Source organism: Pongo abelii, chromosome 2 (assembly GCF_028885655.2).
Source record: "Pongo abelii isolate AG06213 chromosome 2, NHGRI_mPonAbe1-v2.0_pri, whole genome shotgun sequence".
Lineage (NCBI taxonomy): Eukaryota > Metazoa > Chordata > Mammalia > Primates > Hominidae > Pongo > Pongo abelii.
Genome location: NC_085928.1, coordinates 16655161 through 16676817, shown reverse-complemented (window position 1 = coordinate 16676817; position 21657 = coordinate 16655161). Strand labels below are relative to the sequence as shown.

The window sequence follows — 21657 nt, the reverse complement described above, 5'->3', positions numbered from 1 at the left end:
CTGGTGATTACAATGGAACCATTGAGATAATCCAGGATAATCCCCCACCTCATGATCTCTAACTTAATCACATCAACAAGGTCCCTTTTGCCATGTAATAATAGTTCACAGATTTTAGGAATTAGGATGTGAACTTTGGGGTGGGGGGCATTATTCTGCATAACACAATGTGCATTTCTTATTTATACAGTGGTTGTGGTTTGAAGAACTATCAGTGAAGTTTGAATTTCATGCCGTTAGTCACAGTTAATATCCACTGGTAACTGAAATTTTGAATTGTGTTGCAGGCGAGACTCGTGTTATTAAGTAAACCATAGTAACTGGGATTTGTGCACATCTGAATCATGCAAAATGAGGATGGCCTGTTTCAGGTCCAGCTGACAGGTCAAACAGAATGAGAAAATGCATGTGACTACACATGCTGGGCCACGGCTGCAGAGAATGAGGCAGAAGGGACTTTTGCTTGCCCTCATGTTTGAAGAACACTCACAGGTAAACAGATTCAGCTTTCTCTTGTGCCAGATCTTTCAAGCCTACCAGAATACTGACAGCACTTCAGCTTTTGAGAAACATAGTACAGGTAAATATGGAAAAAGAAATAATGATATTCTTCCCTCTTACTGCTGCCATCTCTGCCTTTCTCACCCCACCCCCCCAAAAAAATTATGTCTAGGTCTCTTATGCATTAATACCCAACTACTGATAATGCATTACATTTTATAAAGCAACTATCTTTTTTTCACTATTCTGATTAATAAACATAAAAGAGCTCTTCTGGTAACTGATTAAGAATATAATCAGTGCTTCCTATGAACAAGCTATGGAGTAACTAAATAAGGAACACTCTTAGACCAACTACAATTTTTAACAAAACAATTGTTGATATAAAGTTTCTCATAAATTCATTTTATTTCAACAGCAAAAAGATTAGCTCCATCCCTCTGACTGGGATCACAAAGTACAATCTTTTCAGCATGGGTTTTCTCACCATGCCACAAACAGAAAGAGGCACTAAGGGACTGATAAGGGGGTATTTTCTGTCTCTGGCAGTATTATATTTACCTGCAATAAAAACATCTGATCTTACAGAACAGGATACCTCTTGAAGAGGTATAGTTTATTTTATAACATGTAAGTATTCCAAATACATTCATTGTATGAATTAGGGAAGGAAAAGCAATAAGAAACATTTCATGAATATTCATTCCTAGACTCCAACCATACCAAGTCTTACCACTTTATAGAATTCATAATTTATTAGCCAATACTACTTTAAAATACTATTTCAGTACTCTAAAATTGATATTAGAGGAAAAAAAGTCACACACAATGCCTAACACCACTAGGGTGAAACCAAATCTTTATCTGCCTATGGCTCCTGTCGGGGTCAATAGAGGCAGTGGCTTCATTTTCTCCATGGTTTACTCAGACAGATGTGGAGCCAAAGTGCTAAGTGCATATTTCAAGCATCTGTTCTGAATATGTTTAAAGCCACAGTACATTACAAAAGGCAAATTCATAGATGCTCTTTGAAAGTGAATGTAACTATTGTACTTGGTATTCTACTTCCCCCATAACCCCAGAAGTTTTTGATGCTATAAAGATAGACCCTGGTATATAGTTTGAAACTCTCACTATAAAATTACTAGGCTTAGTCTATCAAGACTTGAAAGTTTGTTTTCCTGAGGTAGGTGAAAGGGTAATCTCTGTTCTTTCCAGGTGACTGTATCTGCACAGGCTTCCCTGGGAGGACTTCATCAACAGCACAGTTACACATCAAAGTCCTTCAGCTCTCCCCAGCTGGCGCCTATTTTCACTTTAACTTTCAATTTCACAGACAGTTTTACAGCACTTTCCATTTCATTCTTGACAATCTGAGCTACCTAAGGAAAAAAAAAAAAAAAATGAGGTTAACAAACTCTGCCCAGTCAAAGAATGTTTCCCAAACCATCCCCTGAGAAGGTTATAAACCAGACTGGAGCTCTTCACCCAATGGTGCTTAAAATGCTAAATCAGAAAAAATAAAAAATAAAATAAATAAATAAATAAAAAGACATCTCAAACTCTTCTTCACTGATGAGCAGGAATTTCTGAAAGTTTTTGCTAGAATGCTTGGAGCTTAGAAACCCTAAGGGAAAGACTCCAAATTTTTGTTTAATTCCTCCAAGACAAAAACATCTTGCATTGGCGATTTCTTCACTTACTAAGAACTAGTACAAAACGGAACACTCTTAGCTCCTTTTCTACCTGTAAGGACTCAACATTTATACAGCCATCCCAGGGCTAGGGTAGAGTTCCAAAATCCTCATGCATAGAAAACAAAGCTGTCAGCCTGACAATACAGTGTCCTGGCTTCCTATGGAATGGACACAAGCATTGCAAAAATACCTGAACAACATCTTCTTCTGCCACTTCATATAGGAGTTCATCATGGAGTTGAAGGATGAAGAAGCCTCCTCTGATTGGGCAGAACATCCCTTGCAGTTTTCTCTTTTGTGACAATCCTACTTCATGAAAAAGGAGCAAAACTGATCAGCATGTCGCTAAGTCATAGAAGAATGTTTTTAGAGATTGAGTAACTCTGAGAAATTTTAATGAGAAGATTAAAACACACAAGACTAAGAACTATCAGGAAAAGAACTACTTGCTGGTCGCTACCTACCCTAAGTATCCGGTATAAACTCACAAACTTCCTCCCAGAAAGAAGGAGTCTCCCAAAGAATTCAGTCAATGGGGTGTGAGGAACTCTGCTCCAAGCTCTAGTCCAACTTATTTCTCACGAATAACTAATATTTTCTCTATCCATGGAGTCCCCCTACCACCATCTGAGTAATAGCACCAGGGAGGTATGGGGCCTGATTCCTGCCCCAGAAAGCAAACTAATATTGTTAGGCAGTGTTTCTTAAGGGGGACACTCCCTCATGTCTTTTTATGGCCAGAAGTGTCATCATGATAGAATTGGTGCTTCCCCAACTGAACCGTACACACTCCAAACAAGTAATTCTAAATCTAGATTCCCAAAGTGGACTTCAGAGAGTACATAAACCCCTTGCAGTTATATGTAAGAGTCTATGTCTGTACGTTTTTCTGTGGAGATAATCCATACCTTCCAGTAGCCATAACTCCAAAATATATACTAGACTTAGTTACTATTTCCTCATTAGCTGGACCTAGTGGTACAGATTATGCCCTTCTGACCAAAAAGATAAAGCTCAACATGAACACCTTTACTGGAACTGCCTTTACTTGTTTGCTTAAACCTCATAGCAGTCACCTTCCTTTCTGTTGTCCAAATTCCCTACTTATCTTTCAGGTCCAGCATGAGTACCATCTCCCTCAGTATCTGGTGCTTCCCTCAGGGAGAGAGTTCTTCAACTGTCACTATCTGCAGTGCCAGTTTGCTTAGAGGTGGCTCTCACACAGTAAGCAAACAAAAGCACCTGAGGCTGCAGCAAGCTGCTTCCACACTAGGACTGCAAAGGCTGTACCTCTGTTCACCTGTTCAGCTGAAATCTGATCTGCCCCATGAAGCCACACTTGGCTCACACCATTGACTGTCTGGATGCTCTAGCTTTTCTGCTTTCTGATGACCATGCCTTTGCCCTCTTGATTTCCCTTGACTACCTGGCTTCTGACCTAGAATGCCATGATGCTCTTGTTCCCCATGTGGTCTGCTTCCTCACGCTCACCTTCCTTTCATCCTACTGACCCAGTGCTACTTTAAGCTGGCATGACACCATGAAGCCATCCTCAGTGACAGAGCCATATCGCCTTCCACTGACTCTTAAAGTCATTACTGTCTGTATCCTCATTTTGACATTTATCACTCTGCTGTGTGGAATTAATACAAATACTTCAGTCAGGTATCATACCTTCCTCTCCTTTCTTAAATAGACCTTAAATTTAAACATAGATTGATAACTTTTACTTCTAAATCCCCAAAGCACACAGCACAGTATTACTCCCCAAATAAGTTTAATTATATATTCTCTCTCAATTAAATATAAATGTGTATGTGTGTGTATATATACACATAGTCCCACACTCAAAATGAATGAGGGGCCTCAGATATTTCAAGGGGGACTGATGACAAAATTAATAATCCTCACTTAATGAGAAAATAAACTTTTGTATCTACGTATCTTTGTACATAAGCGAACACGTTATAACTGGCTGTATTATTATCTATAACCTGTATGTATGTCTCTTCCAGAAATAGCAAATCTCATCCTCAATAACTAATCATGACCTTTCTGACCCATCTCTAGCAGCTTTTTCTTCCTCTCTATGCACCAAACCTTAATTTCTTCCCAGGAAAATTTAAAACATGCCTCCTGGCTGGACGCAATGGCTCACGCTTGTAATCCCAACACTTTGGGAAGCCAAACTTGGCAGGCAGATCACTTGAGGTCAGGAGTTCTAGAACAGCCTGGACAACATGGTGAAACCCCCTCTCTACTAAAAAAAAAAAAAAAAAAAATTTTAAATTAGCCAGGCATGGTGGCACATTCCCATAATCCCAGCTACTCGGGAAGCTGAGGTAGGAAAATCCCTTGAACCCAGGAGGCAGAGGTTGCAGTGAGCTGAGATCATACCACTGCACTCCAGCCTGGGTGACAGAGTGAAACTCTGTCTCAAAAAAAAAAAAAAAAAATAAGGTCTGCTGTCATGGTTTGACAATCTCAGTGACAGTGAAATAGTATTTAAAGCAGAAATATGGACATGTGACAGAAGAAAAAAAGAAAATTTCACTGTACTTGTTAGTACAAGAAATAATTTATCCAAGCAATAAAGGGAAAACTCATGGAAAATATTCTGAAAGTAAGAACAAGAAAACAATATCAGCAAAGGAACATATGTGATAAAGAGATGAAGAGTATATTCTAAGACCAGAGAACACTGCAGGTCATAAACAGGAATATCAGCATATTCTTAAAGTATGGTCTGAAGACCACAGAGGATCCCAAATCTGCAGTCGAAATTACTTTCATAATAACACTATGAGGCTATTTGCCTTTTTCAGTTGCATTTTCTTATAAGAGTGCAGCAAAGTGGCCAACTGTCCTGGTATAGAAGTGAAATTCCACATCCTGGGAAACCCATCTGTCTCCCACAAATTGAGACATGCATCATCCCAGACTGTACAAAGAGTTTCCCAAAGAGGGTTACAGGACATGGGATATTACAACAGATTGAATACAGAAGCAGATACAAACAGCCAGCTGTGTTCTCTTAAGCCAAACATTAAAGAGATTTCCACATATGTAAAATAAAGCCACCTATCAAGAATTTTCTTTAGTTCTTAAAAGATGTAGTTATTTTCATAAAAATATGTCACATGTCAAAATATGGTGAGTCTGTAATTACTTTAAATGCTAATGTTTTAAAATTCCCTGTTTTAATTTATAATATGGTAAATATATAGACATAACCCAGAAAAACAAGAGCTCTTTGAAATCCTTAATAATTTCTAATAGTATAAAGACATCGTGAGACCAAAACATTTGAGAACTGTTGAGAAATAAAATAAAAAATACTTCCCATTTACATTTCTGATACAATTATTCTCATCATGTTACAGCACAGGCCTCATCTATGAACAAACCTGTTCGGTCACTTTGGAGCATACCCTCTCGATGACCATGGGATTTGAAGGTTGAGTGGAAGGTCTCTAATTGCTTCTGAATGTTAACTGTGGCTATTTTGACAATATCAGCTGCCGATCCTTGGACTGTTGTGTTGATAGCTTGACGCTCAGCCTAGAAAAAACAATTAACAGGTGCTCCACCAGATATGCCAACATGGTTTCATACTTTCCTTTAGTGTCCACAGTTCAGTGCTCACATCTGCAGCCAGACTGGAAAGCTGGACTGAGATGTGACCCAGAACACCAACTATTAGGCTGCATCCTAAGAATAACAACTATCATGATCCAGGGCTCTAGATTCTGGGGTTTCCACATTAGGGCAGACAAAAATATAAGAAGGTCAGGTTGCTTCAGCTTAGATATCTTGACTACTCAGTTAGGATCCAAAAACTACTCTGCACTTAGAATGTATTTAGCTCATCAGTGTTCTAGCTGTTCCAGACATATATAAGAAGGTCAGATTGCTTCAGCTTAGATATCTTGACTACTCAGTTAGGATCCAAAAACTACTTTGCACTTAGAATGTATTTAGCTCATCAGTGTTCTAGCTGTTCTAGATATTATTCTAAAAGATCTGCTCCTCAAAATAATCTTAATCCTAAATAAGTAGAATATCGTTCTTTGGGAGGTGGGTTGGAATGTCCTAAGCACACCCTCTATACCAATGGCCTCTTGGTCTTTAATATAGAGTTTGAGCCCTGCAGGTATGGAGCCCTCTGATGTGAATCAGAGCTTTTCATGGGCTGCTGAGGCAAATCCTTAGCCGCTAGTGAAAATGCACATCCTAGATCCCTGGGTATTCAGTTACAACTTCCTTGAAATGACTGCTGCCAAGTGCTTCTTGGCAGGGAACCATGCCTACTAAAATTAATCATCTTGGAAGAGTAGAGAAGGGAGTCTGGATTAATATCCAGGTATAATCTATACATGAATATCATTCCCGGTGCCCCAAAATGTCTCAGAAAATGAAAAAGATCTACTCCAGGGAGGGGGGTCAATGTAACATGAGAGGTATTCTCTAGTCCTCTGTCATCTGAGCTATACCCAACTTCTAGTATATTAAATGCCTGTAATCTCAGCTACTCAGGAGGCTAAGGCAAGAGGATCAGTTGAGACCAGGAGTTTGAAACCAGCCTGGGCAACATAGTGAGACCCTGTCTTTAAGAAAAACAAAATAAAACAAAAACCTCTCTCCACACCTAAAATTACTAATGAGTGGGAGAAAAGGCCAGACACAATGTGGGAGAGAATATTTTCTACACGTGTAACCAGTAACAGGTTCCTACAAATTGATAAGAAAAAATGCAGAAAACTCAACAGAAAAATTAAAAAGAAAACCAGAATAGGTATTTACCCATGAAAAAATAACTAAATGGCTAATACACATTTGTAAGGTTGCTCATTTTTAAGGTTACCTCACTAGTAGCCAAGGAAACACAAATTAAAACTACAGGATACTACTTTATACCCACCAGAATAGCTAAAATTATATTAGCTTAATAGGAAGTGTCGACAAGAATGCAGAGCAGTGAGGACTCACATACTCTTCTGATGGGAGGACAAACTGCTATAATCTCCACAGAAAACAATTTGGCTTTATCTACTGAAGTTGAAAATACACAGCAATCCCACCACTGTGTCTTTACCAAACATAAATGCATGTATATGTGCACCAAGAACCTTGTACAAGCATGTTCAAAAACACAACAGCTTAGCTTCAAACTGACAACCCAAGTTCTCATCAAGAGAAAAATAGATAAATTATGGTATATTCATATAAGAGTATACAGCTATTTCTACATGAAACAACAAGAATGACTTACCCATGTAATTCTGATAGAAGCTAGAGACAAAATATACATATATGATGTATATGGAGCTCAAAAAAATGCAAAACAAAACTATAGTGTTAGAAGTTATAACAGTGGCTATTTCTGGGAAGGTGATGGGTGATGATTAGGAGGATGCATGAGGGGCGCTTCTGGGGCACTGACAGTATTCTATTTCTTGCCCTGAGTGGTAGTTACACAGGTGTAGCTCTGTGATAATTTAGTGAAATCTACATTCTCTATGTGTGAGAATGTATTTTTCAGTACAACAAAAGTTTGAACAAAAGCAAAAACCAAAACCAAAACCAAAAAACAACCTGGCTATGTTTACTCTATTCCTAATTCAGAGGGCTGGAATATTTTTCCTCAGCAGCAACATAATGAATCAGAACTTTAACACTGAAGTATTTGGCATGAAAAAGTCTTATTACTCTCTTGCATCTTCAGGTACAATAATATTAATTTTCACAAACTTATATGATTCATTTATATTAATAACTATATATTCCATTTTTTATCATGTAAATTCCAGAAAACATGATCAATTCATATTATTAGATCGAGTCCAAATTTCTCAGCCTGCCACTAAAAGCCTTCTGTCATTTAGAAGAAGCCTTTTAGTCTCCTAGGTTCTAGCTGGCTCCATCTATCCAGGAGAAAATTATCTACCCCTACGTGACAACTCAAACTCTCCATTCCTACCAGTTTGGCTTCTAGCCAGTCCTCACTCAGTTATCCTTTTGTGATTGTCTTTTTCTCATTCCCAACAGCCTAAACTTTAGCCTTCAAGAATCTGTTTAAGTCTTTCCTTCTCCCTGAAACCTAAATAAGTATATCAATGATGTTTTCATATATTTTTTTTTGTTTGCATTATCTCTTCCAAGACTGAAAACTTAAGTTTCCTAGTCCATCAACTAAAGTTACTAGTTCACTTAGATATATGGTAAAAGCCTGATAAATACCTGATATTTGCATGTGGATATATGGGAGGCTAGAGAGTAAAGCAGTAACAAAAAGCCAACTATTCTTCCACAGTCCCTGAAAGCATTAATGCTCTGAAGGCTTTGAGCTCCAGACAGAAGTTTAGCGGGGTATTTTCATTACATACAATGTCTAATGAGCACTAAAACACAAAGTCATGGGTGAAGGGCAAAAAACATCTAGTTAAAATGGAAGATATGAACTATACTAGAAGCTTAAATACTTAGATATGCAGAATACTTTCATGAATCCCAATGAATTCAGAAAGAGACTTAAACATAATTTGAGCAAATATCAATAAGTCTTTTAAATGCCGTTAAAAATAGCCTTATTCACTATTTGGGATATCTTAATAATCTCTAATGAGATAGCACTTTTTTTTTTTTTTTTTTTAATTAAACATAGGGTCTCATTCTGCCACCTAGGCTGGAATACAGTGGTTCAATCATGGCTCACTGCAGCCTCCAATTCCTGGGCTCAAGCAATCCTCCCACCTCAGCCTCCCAAGTAGCTAAGACTACAGGCATTGCACTACCTCACTCAGTTAATTTATTTATTTTTATAGACATAGGGGGTCTCACTATGTTGCCCAAGCTGGTCTCAAACTCCTGGGCTCAAGCAATCCTCCTGCCTCAGCCTTCCAAAGTGCTGGGACTACAGGCATGAGCCACTGTACCTGGCCAGATAGTGCTTTTAAAATAAGCAAACAAGTAGAATGAACCAAAAATTAATCAAAATTTAATGACTGGCTAATCTCTGAGGAATGTTAGCAAATTGGTATGATATGATAAATTAGTATATTGTATAGGAAACAAAGAATAATTAGCAAATGTAAAAATTAAGTTCATTTACAACTTATTATCTAAGCTAATAAATAATTGGTTTACTGGCAACAGAACATGTTTAAAGTATTATTAAGTAAACACATGTTTACATTAATCCCCCAGACTCTGTTCAGCAAATACTGGCATGTGCCATCACTTCAAAGTCCTTAATGAAACCAATGGTTGATCTTGTCTATACAGAAAATCCAATTAATATGCCAGTAATCCCTAAAACGGATATTTGTAGTATTTATTCTGCTGAAAAAGTACATGTCATTGAAATGTTAAGTTAAAATTCCTATAAAATTTCAACATACATGAGCTTTACGATAAGGGTTGTTGTCTTTGATTCCTGGCAAATATCTACGCCTTCCCAAAATGGTCTGAACAAACCCGTCTCTTTTACAATTCTTCACTGTCTCTGTCATGAATTGATTAATCCCTATAAAGAAAATACAGAAATAATTAATTAGAACCAAAGTCTATCCTTCACTTCATTCACTGGCTTAAATATAGCAAAATATACCAAAACCCCACGATGATTCTTAACATTAATATCATATCGTCAAATCAGGCATACAAACTTTCATTCACTTTTTCTAGACTCAAAAAGTTAGAAATAAAAGAGACTTTAGAAATGAAATACTCTAACTCTTTGGGTTTTTTTGTTTTTGAGACAGGATCTCACTCACTCTGTCACCCAGGTGGGAGTGCAGTGGTGCTATCATGGTTCACTGCAGCCTGGATCTCCCCAAGCTCAGGAGATCCTCCCACCTCAGCCTCCTGCATAGGTAGAACTACAGGCACCGCGTCACGATGCCAGGATAATTTTTGTATTTTTTGTAGAGATGAGGTTTCGTAATATGGCCCAGGCTGGTCTCAAACATCTGAGCTCAAGCGATCTGCCCACCTCGGCCTCCCAAAGTGCTAGGATTACAGGTGTGAGCCACTACATGGCCTTTGTTTTTTGAGTAACAACAACAAAAACAAAACATAAAACTAAAAATTCCAGAACGGGGCAGATATCTAGGTGTCTTTATTCCAGGATCTTAAGACTATTCCACATCACTTTTCACAAGTGTCTGTTGATTGTGTGAATCCCCTTTTACTCTTTCATCTTATCATTCCTAGGTTTAAAACATTTCAATAGCTCCTTGTTACCATCTACACTATGATCCAAAGTAGGACCTTGCTGAAATTAATGCATGAGTTACGACAAATATTTCACTAGGAATAAACATGACCCACTTCTTAAAATTAAAAAAAACTATGTGTAGTGTAGTTTTCAAACATATTCCTATTTCCTAGACCAGCATTCATCCTTTGCAATCTGGGTCAGTCATTATGTCTTAAGCATCTCCAGGATGAATCCTTTGCTGTTGGTGATATGTAATCAATAGCATGGGAATTTCCAAAAGCCACTGGACTCTCATCTTTTTCTGTTTAAGAATTACTGTGATATTTTTGGGTAAAGAGGAAAGAAAAGGGTGAGATTTAAGAGGCTGCACCTCTACAAAATCTCTTACCAAACTCCTATAGGAGACCTCCAAATACTCAAATTGAAAGAGCTACTTTAAAAAAAAATCAGTGCTGAGGTATAATTTACATGCAACAAAATGCACTCACTTTAAACAGCTTGAGGCATCTGAACAAATATACACACCCCTGCAGCTACTACTACAAGATACGAAACATGTTCATCTCCCTATACAGTCAGGCCCCATGATCACCCTCAGACACTCACTCATCTGCTTTATGATACTCTTAAGTTTTTCATGTTCATGAATACCATACAAATTGAATGACACTGTATATGCTCATTTGTGTCTGCCTTCTTTTGCTAAGAAAAACATTTTTAAGAATCATCAATATTGTACTGAATATCAATATTTAATTACTATTCCTTGATCTATACTATTCTGTTGTGGAGGTATAACAAAATTTGTTTATACATTTTCCTGTTGATAGACATGTGGCCTGTTCTCAGTATCTGGCTGTTGTGAATAAAGCTGCTATAATATTCACATACGAGCCTTCCTTTGGACATGCTTTCATTTTTCTTGCACAAATACCTGATAGTAGAATTGCAGGGTTATATAGTTAAATGGATGTTTAACTTTATACAAAAGAGCCATATTGTTCTCCAAAGTAGTTTTACCATTTTACAAAAAAATGAACAATGTAAAAGACGGTGTTTTTAATATTGGCCATTCTAGTGTTTTTGTAATGACATCTCTTTGTTTTTGGCATCTCAATTTGCTTTTGCTTGATGACAAATAATGACAATGTTTAATGTGGTCATTCATATCTTTGGTAAAGTGTGTCTTCAAATCTTTTGACCTTTAATTTATCGGACTGTGTAGCTTCTGAGCATTGAATGGTAAAAGTTCTTCATATATTCTGGATATACATCCTTTGTTCGATGGAAGTACTGCAAATATTTCTTCCCAGTTTGTACCCTGCTTTTACATTTTTCATAAATTTTTAATTTTTGTGGGTACATAGTAGGTGTACATATTTATGGGGTACATGAGATATTATGATACAGGCATGCAATGCATAATAATCACATGAGGGAAAATGGAGTACTCATCATCTCAAGCATTTATCATTTGTGTTGTAAACATTCCAGTTATACTCTTTTAGTCATCTTTAAATGTACAATTAATTATTATTAACTATAGTCACCCTGTTGTGCTAGCAAATACTAGTTCTTAGTCATTCTAACTATTTCTTTGTACCTATTAACAATACCCCCTAACCCCAATACCCTTCCCAGCTTCCGGTAACCATTACTCTACTCTCTATCTCCATGAGTTCAATTGCTTTAATTTTTAGCTGAGTGACAAATAACTGAGAACATGTGAAGTTTGTCTTTCTGTGCCTGGCTTATTTCACTTAACATAATGACCTCCAGTTCCATCCATGTTGTTGCAAATGACAAGATCTTTCTTTTCTATGGCTGGATAGTACTCCATTGTGTACATGTACATTTTCTTTATCCATTCATCTGCTGATGGACACTGAGGATGCTTCCAAATCCTGGCTATCGTGAATAGTGCTGCAATAAACATGGGAGTGTATGCAGATATCTTTTCAGTACACAGATTTCCTTTCTTTGGGGTATGTACCTAGCAGTGTGATTGCTGGATCATATGATAGCTTTATTTTTAGTTTTTTGTTTTGGTTTGTTTTGTTTTTGAGATGGAGTCTCACTCTGTTGCCCAGGCTGGAGTGCAGTGGCACGACCTCAGCTCATTGCAACCTCTGCCTCCCGGTTCAAGCGATTCTCCTGCCTTAGCCTCCCAAGTGGTTGGGATACAGGTGCCCACTACCATGCCTGGCTAATTTTTGTATATTTAGTAGAGATAGGGTTTCACCATATTGGCCAGGCTGGTCTCAAACTCCTGACCTTGTGATCCACCCGCCTCAGCCTCCCAGAGTGTTGGAATTACAGGCGTGAGCCACCACGCCCAGCCTATTTTTAGTTTTTTGAGAAACCTCCAAACTGTTCTCCACAGTAGTTGTACTAATTTACATTCCCACCAAAATTGAATGATGGTTCCTTTTTCTCTACATCTTCACCTGCATTTGTTATCACCTGTCTTTTGGATAAAAGCCATTTTAACTGGTGTGAGATGATATCACATTCTAGTTCTAATTTGTATTTCTCTGATGATCAATGATGTTGAGCATCTTTTCATAAACCTGTTTGCCATTTGTATGTCTTTATTTGAAAAATGTCTATTCAGAGCTTTTGTCCATTTTAAAATCAGATTTTTTTTTCTACAGAGTTATTTGAGCTCCTCATATATTCTGCTTATTAATCTCTTGTCAAATGGGTATCTGCAAATATTTTCTCCCATTCTGTGGGCTGTCTCTTCACTTTGTTGGTTGTTTCCTTTGCTATGCAGTTTTTTTTAAACCTGATGTGATCTCATTTGTCTATTTTTGCTGTGGTTGCCTGCACTTGTGAGTATTGCTTAAGAAATCTTTGCCCAGACTGACATACTGGAGAGTTTCCCCCATGTTTTCTTGTAATAGTTTCACAATTCGAGGTCTTAAAGTTTTTAATCCATTTTGATTTTATTTTGTATATATAGAGAGATAGGGGTCCAGTTTCATTCTTCTGCATATCCAGTTGTCCCCACACCATTTATTGAAGAGACTGTCTTTTCCCCAATATATGTTCTTGGTACCTTTATTGAAAATGAGTTCACTGTAGATGTGTGGGTTTCTTTCTGGGTTCTCTATTCTGTTCTATTGATCTTTGTGTCTGTTTTATACCAGTACCATGTCATTTTGGTTACTATATGTCTGTAGCATAATTTGAAGTCAGGTAATGTGATTTCTCCAGTTTTGTTCTTTTTGCACAGGATAGCTTTGGCTATTCTAGGTCTTTTGTGGTTCCATGTAAATTGTAGTACTTTTTTTTTTTTAAATTTCTGTGAAGAGTGAGGAATGTCATTGGTATTTTGATAGGGAATGCATTAAATCTGTTGATTGATTTGGGGAGTATGAACATTTTAACAATATTGATTCTTCCAATCTATGAACATGGAATATTTTTTCATATTTTTGTGTCCTCTGCAATTTCTAGTATCAGTATTTTATAAGTTTTCCTTACATAGATCTTTCACTTCTTTGGCTAATTCCTAAGTGTTTAATTTTATTTGTAGCTATTATAAATGAGATTACTTTCCTGATTTCTTTTTCAGATTGTTTGCTCCTGGCATATACAAATGCTACTGATGTTTGTATGTTGACCTTGTATCCTGCAACTGTACTAAGGAATTTGTTTGTCTGTTCTAATAGTTTTTTGATGGAGTCATTAGGTTTTTCGATATATAAGATTGTATCTTCTACAAACAAGGAGAATTTGACCTCTTCCTTTCCAATGTGGATGTCCTTTATTTCTTTCTCTTATCTGATTGCTCGAGCTAGGACTTCCAGTACTATGTTGAATAACAGTGATGAAAGCAAAAGTGGGCATCCTTGTCGTGTTCCAGGTCTTAGAGAAAAGGCTTTCATTTTTTCCCCATTCAGTGTGACACTAGCTGTGGGTCTATCATACATGGTTTTTATTATGTAGAGGCATGTTTCTTGTAAACCCAGTTTTTTGAGGGTTTTCATGATGAAGGAATGTTGAATTTTATCAAATGCCTTTTCAGCATCAATTGAAATGATACTGTTTTTATTCTTCATTCTGTTGATATGATGTATCACATTGATAGATTTCCATATGTTGAACCATCCTTGCATCCCAGGTTGGTTATGATGAATGATCTTTCTAATACGTTGTTGAATTCCATTTGCTACTATTTTGTTGAGGATGTTTGCATCAATTTTCATCAGAAATATTGGCCAGTAGGTAGGTTTTATTTTTTTGTTTCGCTATGTCTTTGTCTGGTTTTGGTATTAGGGTAATACTGGCCTCACAGAATGAGTTTGGAAGTGTTCTCTCCTCCCCTATTTTCCAGAACAGTTTCAGTAGGATTGGTATTAGTTATTTAAATTGTTGGTAGAATTCAGCAGGGAAGCCATTGAGCCCCAGGCTTTTCTTTGTGGAAGACTTTTTATTATGGCTTCGATCTCATTATTTGTTCTTAGACTCGTCAGGTTTTAGATTTCTTCATGGTTCAATCTTGGCAGGTTGCATATGTCTAGGAATTTACCCATTTCTTCTAGATTTTCCAAATTACTGGCATATAGCTGCTCAGTAGCCACTAATGATCCTTTGAATTTCCGGAGTATTCATTGTGCTGTCTCCTTTTTCATTTCTGATTTTATTGATTTGGATCTTCTCCTTTTTTCTTAGTCTGGCTAAAGGTGTGTCAATTTTATGTTTTCAAAAAACCAACTTATTTTCAGGCCAGGTGCAGTGGCTCAAGCCTGTAATCCCAGCACTTTGGGAGGCCAAGATGGGCAGATCACTTGAGGCCAGGAGTTCATGACCAACCTGGCCAACATGGCAAAACGCTGTCTCTACTAAAAATACAAAAACTAGCCAGGCATGGTGGCGCATACCTGTAATCCCAGCTACTTGGGAGGCTGAGACAGGAAAATTGCTTGAACCTAGGAGGCGGATGTTGCAGTGAGCCAAGATCACGCCACTGCCCACCAGCTTGGGTGACAGAGCAAGACTCCATCTCAAAAAAAAAAAAACCAATAACCAACTTTTTGTTTTGTTGTTTTTTTGTATTCTTTGTTTCAATTTCATTCTTTACTTTTGCTCTGATCTTTATTATTTCTTTTCCTCTACTAATTTTGGATTTGCCTTGCTCTTATTTTTCTAGTTCTTTAAGATGCATTTTAGGTTATTTGAAGTTTTTCTTCTTTTTTTTTTTTAATGTAGGCACTTATAGCTATAAACTTCCTTCTTAGCACTGCTTTTGCTGTATCTCATAGGTGTTGGTGTGTTGTATTTCCATTGTCATTTGTTTCAAGAAATTTTAAATTTTCTTTCTTAATTTTTTAATTGACTCACTGGTCACTCAAGAGCATATTGTTTAATTTCCATGTTTGTATAGTTTCCAAAATTCCTTGTTAGTGATTTCTAGTTTTATTCCATTGTGGTCAGAGTAGATACTTGATATTAACTTTTTGAATATTTTAAAACTTGTTTTGTTATCTAACATATAGTCTATCCTAGAGAATAATCCATGTGCTGAGGAGAAGAATGTGTATTGTGTGGCCATTAAATGAAATGTTCTGTAAATATCTATTAGGTCCATTTGGTCTATAGTGCAGATTTAGTATAATTTCTTTGTTGATTTTCTGTCTGGAATATCTGTCCACTGCTCAAAGAGGGGTGTTGAAATCTCCAGTTATTATTATTGGGCTCTCTCTCTCTCTTTAGCTCTAATGATATTTGTTTTATATGTCCAGGTGCTCCAATACTGGGTGCATATTACAATTCTTATATTCTCTTGCTTAACTGACTCAAAAGGAGTATTATATAATGTAAAAGACATTATATAATGACCTTGTCTCTTTCCATAGTTTTTGTCTTGAAATCTATTTTGTCTGATAAATAGTATAGCTACTCTTGATCTTTTTTGGTTTTTATTGGGATGGAATCTCTTTTCCGTCCCTTTATTTTCAGTCTATATCTTTAGAGGTGAAATGTGTTTCTTGTAGGCAACAGATCACTGGGTCTTGTTTTTCTTTTTTTAAAAAATCTATCCAGCCACTCTATGTCTTTTTATTGGAAAGTTTAGTTCATTTACATGCAATGTTATTATTGACAGTTAAGGACAACATCATTTTGTTGTTTACTGGTTGTTTTGTGGTTTTTTTTCCTCCTTCTTTCCTTCATTCCTGTCTTCCTTTTAATAAAGGTGATTTTTTCTGGTGGTATGATTTAATTTCTTGCTTTTTAGTTTTTGTGTATCTGTTGTATGTTTTTTTATTTGAGGTTACCATGAGACTTGCAAATAATGTCTTATAACCCTTTTTTTTTTTTTTTTTTTTGAGAAAGAGTCTCACCCTGTCTCCCAGGCTGGAGTGCAATGGTGCAATCTTGGCTCACTGCAACCTCCGCCTCCCGGGTTCAAGTGATTCTTTCACCTCAGCCTCCCAAGTAGCTAGGATTACAGGCACCTACCACCATGTCAGGTTAATTTTTGTATTTTTTTGTAGAGATGGGGTTTCACCGTGTTGGCCTTGAACTCCTGACCTCAGGTGATCTGCCTGTCTCTGCCTCCCAAATTGCTGGGATTACAGGTGTGACCCACCGTGCCTGGCCCACGTTTTAACTTTTTTGTTGTTTATATTTATATCGTATTATACTGCCAATGTCTTGAAAGGCTGTTACAGTTATTTTTGATTAATATTTTTATCTTTCTATTTAAGATAATAGTTTATATATCACAATTACAATGTTATAATAGTCTGTGTCTCTCTGCGTACTTAATATTACCAGTGAGTTCTGTACCTTTAGATGATTTGTTATTGCTCATTAACATCCTTTTCTTTCTAATTGTAGAACTCTTTTTGGCATTTCTTGTAGGACAACTCTGGTGTTGATGAAATCCCTCAGCTTTCATTTGTCTGAGAAAGTCTTTATTTCTCCTTCATGTTTGAAGGATATTAGTATTTTTGCCTGATATATTATTCCAGGGTAAAAGCTGTTTTTCCTTCGGCACTTCATGCCACTAAAAACTCTGCTGCCAGACATATTGAAGCTCCATTGTATATTATTTGATTATTTTCTATTGCTGCTTTTAGGATCCTTTCTTTATCCTTGACCTTTGGGAGTTTGATTGTTACATGTCTTGAGGCAGTCTTCTTTGGGTTAAATCTGTTCTATAACTTTCTTTTACTTGAATATTGATATCTTTCCCTAGGTTTGGAAAGTTCTTTATTATCCCTCTGAATACACTGTCTACTCCTATCTCCTTCTCTACTCCTCCTTAAGGCCAGTAACTCTTAGATTTGCCCTTTTGAAGCTATTTTCTGATATTACAGGTGTGCTTCATCCTTTTTAATAGTTTTTTGTCTCCTCTGTGAATTTCCAAATAGCCTGTCTTCAAACTCAGTAATTCTTCTGCTTGAATAATTCTGCTATATTAAGAGACTCTGATACTCTTCAGTATATCAATTGTATTTTCCTACTTCAGAATTTCTGCTTGATTCTTCTCATTTCTTATTTTATTTTATTTTTGGGGATGGAGTTTCATTCTTGACCCCCAGGCTGGAGTGCAATGGTGCGATCTCGGCTCACTGCACCTCCGCCTCCCAGGTTCAAGCAATTCTCCTGCCTCAGCCTCCGAGTAGCTGGGGCTTGCAGGTGCATGCCACCACGCCCAGGTAATTTTTGTATTTTTGGTAGAGATGGGGTTTCACCATGTTGGCCAAGATGGTCTCGATCTCTTGACCTCGTGATCTGCCCACCTCGGCCTCCCAAAGTGCTGGGATTACAGACGTGAGCCACCATGCCCAGTACTGTATTGTTTGCTTCAGTACCAATGGGGATAAGGGACAGGGTTGATTTAAAAAGAGCATAAAAGAACTTTTTGGGATGATAGAGTAATGGTTCTATATCTTGGTTGTGGTGTAAATTTTATGACCATATGCATTTGTCAAAATTCACAGAACTATATACCGTTTTCAGGGTGAATCTAATTATTATACGTAAATTATACCACAACAAACAGGCAAAAAAGATCATTTAAGACAATACTCAAACTGCTCTATAACAGCAATTGTTCTCAGAATTCCTCATATATTTAATCAGCAATTATCAGAGTTCCTAGTATATATACTCAATAGTTTACTGTTTCAAACTACAGCTATCTAAACCAAAGCGCAAGTCAACTCCTAGATTTTATGGGTTGTTCACAATGACACAGTAGATTTACATCAACTACATTTTACTATTCCGTTCCTACTTTAATGAAAAATATGAAATAACATTATTACATCGTAGTAAGTGATTATAAGGTTAATATTATTTACCCTTAACAATGCCTGATGAAAACTTCTGACTAATAGATATTTCAAAAGAAAATTCCATTACACAAATTTTTAAAAATATAATATGGTAAGATGGTTGAAAAGAATACTATCTAGAAGATAAATTACCTGTGTATCTGGATTTGAAGGAGTCAATATAGCATGCAGCATCATTTTCTTTAATGCCCATCTGCTCTCCCAAAGATTTAGCTCCCATTCCATAAATGATCCCATAGCAAATCTGAAAGGGAGTCATCCAACAAATAAAGGTTATAAGTACATAAAATGCAAATAAAAGGGTTCATTAGGATGGGAATTTTGGCAAACTTTTTATTTCATAGTGAGTGAAAAAATGATTAGATTGCTTTTGGTGGGTTAGATCCACAGAGACTGATATCCAGCAAACATCTTTTCTGCCTTTCAGCATTACTTTTTGAGAGAGAGAGAGGAGGGCAGGAGGGAGTATGAATGAATACGTATGTGTGATCTAAGGAAAAATTTATTTTTGACTATTTGTCCTTTATCCAGCAGTCTTTATAGCAACTTTTTACTCCTCACAGAACTTCATTAACTTCCACTTCAAGTGCCTAGGAGTCAGGGAAGAGAAGCATTACAAACATCCCTCTTCTGGATATTAGCCCTTTGTCAGATGAGTAGGTTGCGAAAATTTTCTCCCATTTTGTAGGTTGCCTGTTCACTCTGATGGTGGTTTCTTTTGCTGTGCAGAAGCTCTTGAGTTTAATTAGATCCCATTTGTCAATTTTGGCTTTTGTTGCCATTGCTTTTGGTGTTTTAGACATGAAGTCCTTGCCCATGCCTATGTCCTGAATGGTAATGCCTAGGTTTTCTTCTAGGGTTTTTATGGTTTTAGGTCTAACATTTAAGTCTTTAATCCATCTTGAATTGATTTTTGTATAAGGTGTAAGGAAGGGATCCAGTTTCAGCTTCCTACATATGGCTAGCCAGTTTTCCCAGCACCATTTATTAAATAGGCAATCCTTTCCCCATTTCTTGTTTTTGTCAGGTTTGTCAAAGATCAGATACTTGTAGATATGTGGCATTATTTCTGACGGCTCTGTTCTGTTCCATTGATCTATATCTCTGTTTTGGTACCAGTACCATGCTGTTTTGGTTACTGTAGCCTTGTAGTATAGTTTGAAGTCAGGTAGTGTGATGCCTCCAGCTTTGTTCTTTTGGCTTAGGATTGACTTGGCGATGCGGGCTCTTTTTTGGTTCCATATGAACTTTAAAGTAGTTTTTTCCAATTCTGAGAAGAAAGTCATTGGTAGCTTGATGGGGATGGCATTGAATCTGTAAATTACCTTGGGAAGGATGGCCATTTTCATGATATTGATTCTTCCTACCCATGAGCATGGAATGTTCTTCCATTTGTTTGTATCCTCTTTTATTTCCTTGAGCAGTGGTTTGTAGTTCTCCTTGAAGAGGTCTTTCACATCCCTTGTAAGTTGGATTCCTAGGTATTTTATTCTCTTTGAAGCAATTGTGAATGGGAGTTCACTCATGATTTGGCTCTCTGTTTGTCTGTTATTGATGTATAAGAATGCTTGTGATTTTTGCACGTTGATTTTGTATCCTGAGACTTTGCTGAAGTTGCTTATCAGCTTAAGGAGATTTTGGGCTGAGACAATGGGGTTTTCTAGATATACTATCATGTCATCTGCAAACAGGGACAATTTGATTTCCTCTTTTCCTAATTGAATACCCTTGATTTCCTTCTCCTGCCTAATTGCCCTGGCCAGAACTTCCAACACTATGTTGAATAGAAGTGGCGAGAGAGGGCATCCCTGTCTTGTGCCAGTTTTCAAAGGGAATGCTTCCAGTTTTTGCCCATTCAGTATGATATTGGCTGTGGGTTTGTCATAAATAGCTCTTATTATTTTGAGATACGTCCCATCAATTCCTAATTTATTGAGAGTTTTTAGCATGAAGGATTGTTGAATTTTGTCAAAGGCCTTTTCTGCATCTATTGAGATAATCATGTGGTTTTTGTCTTTCGTTCTGTTTATATGCTGGATTACATTTATTGATTTGCGTATATTGAACCAGCCTTGCATCCCAGGGATGAAGCCCACTTGATCATGGTGGATAAGCTTTTTGATGTGCTGCTGGATTCTGTTTGCCAGTATTTTATTGAGGATTTTTGCATCAATGTTCATCAAGGATATTGGTCTAAAATTCTCTTTTTTTGTTGTGTCTCTGCCAGGCTTTGGTATCAGGATGACGCTGGCCTCATAAAATGAATTAGGGAGGATTCCCTCTTTTTCTATTGATTGGAATAGTTTCAGAAGGAATGGTACCAGCTCCTCCTTGTACCTCTGGTAGAATTCGGCTGTGAATCCATCTGGACCTGGACTTTTTTTGGTTGGTAAGCTATTGATTATTGCCACAATTTCAGCTCCTGTTATTGGTCTATTCAGAGATTCAACTTCTTCCTGGTTTAGTCTTGGGAGGGTGTATGTGTCGAGGAATTTATCCATTTCTTCTAGATTTTCTAGTTTATTTGCATAGAGGTGTTTGTAATATTCTCTGATGGTAGTTTGTATTTCTGTGGGATCGGTGGTGATATCCCCTTTATCATTTTTTATTGCATCTATTTGATTCTTCTCTCTTTTTTTCTTTATTAATCTTGCTAGCGGTCTATCAATTTTGTTGATCCTTTCAAAAAACCAGCTCCTGGATTCATTTATTTTTTGAAGGGTTTTTTGTGTCTCTATTTCCTTCAGTTCTGCTCTGATTTTAGTTATTTCTTGCCTTCTGCTAGCTTTTGAATGTGTTTGCTCTTGCTTTTCTAGTTCTTTTAATTGTGATGTTAGGGAATCTACAATGAACTCCAACAAATTTACAAGAAAAAAACAAACAACCCCATCAAAAAGTGGGCGAAGGACATGAACAGACACTT

At 37.0% G+C, this 21657-nt stretch overlaps 1 protein-coding gene across 6 annotated transcripts in view; it reads right to left on the bottom strand.

Moving 5' to 3' along the window:
* Window positions 1–1709: 1709 nt before the first annotated feature.
* The window catches only part of POLQ (DNA polymerase theta), a 123058-nt gene continuing 103110 nt past the window's right edge, over window positions 1710–21657 (bottom strand). For 3 of the 6 annotated variants that reach the window (XM_024245112.3, XM_054551423.2, XM_054551425.2), the window contains 5 exons: window positions 18867–18978; window positions 9599–9723; window positions 5606–5759; window positions 2389–2507; window positions 1710–1883 (listed from right to left, as the gene is read on the bottom strand). In XM_024245112.3, coding sequence (XP_024100880.3) covers window positions 1770–1883; window positions 2389–2507; window positions 5606–5759; window positions 9599–9723; window positions 18867–18978 — 624 coding nt within the window. In that variant the 3' untranslated portion in view covers window positions 1710–1769. Of the gene's footprint in view, window positions 1884–2388; window positions 2508–5605; window positions 5760–9598; window positions 9724–18866; window positions 18979–21657 lie in introns of those variants that run through there. The other 3 variants (XM_002813240.6, XM_054551424.2, XR_008523573.2) reach the window with 3 other exon arrangements.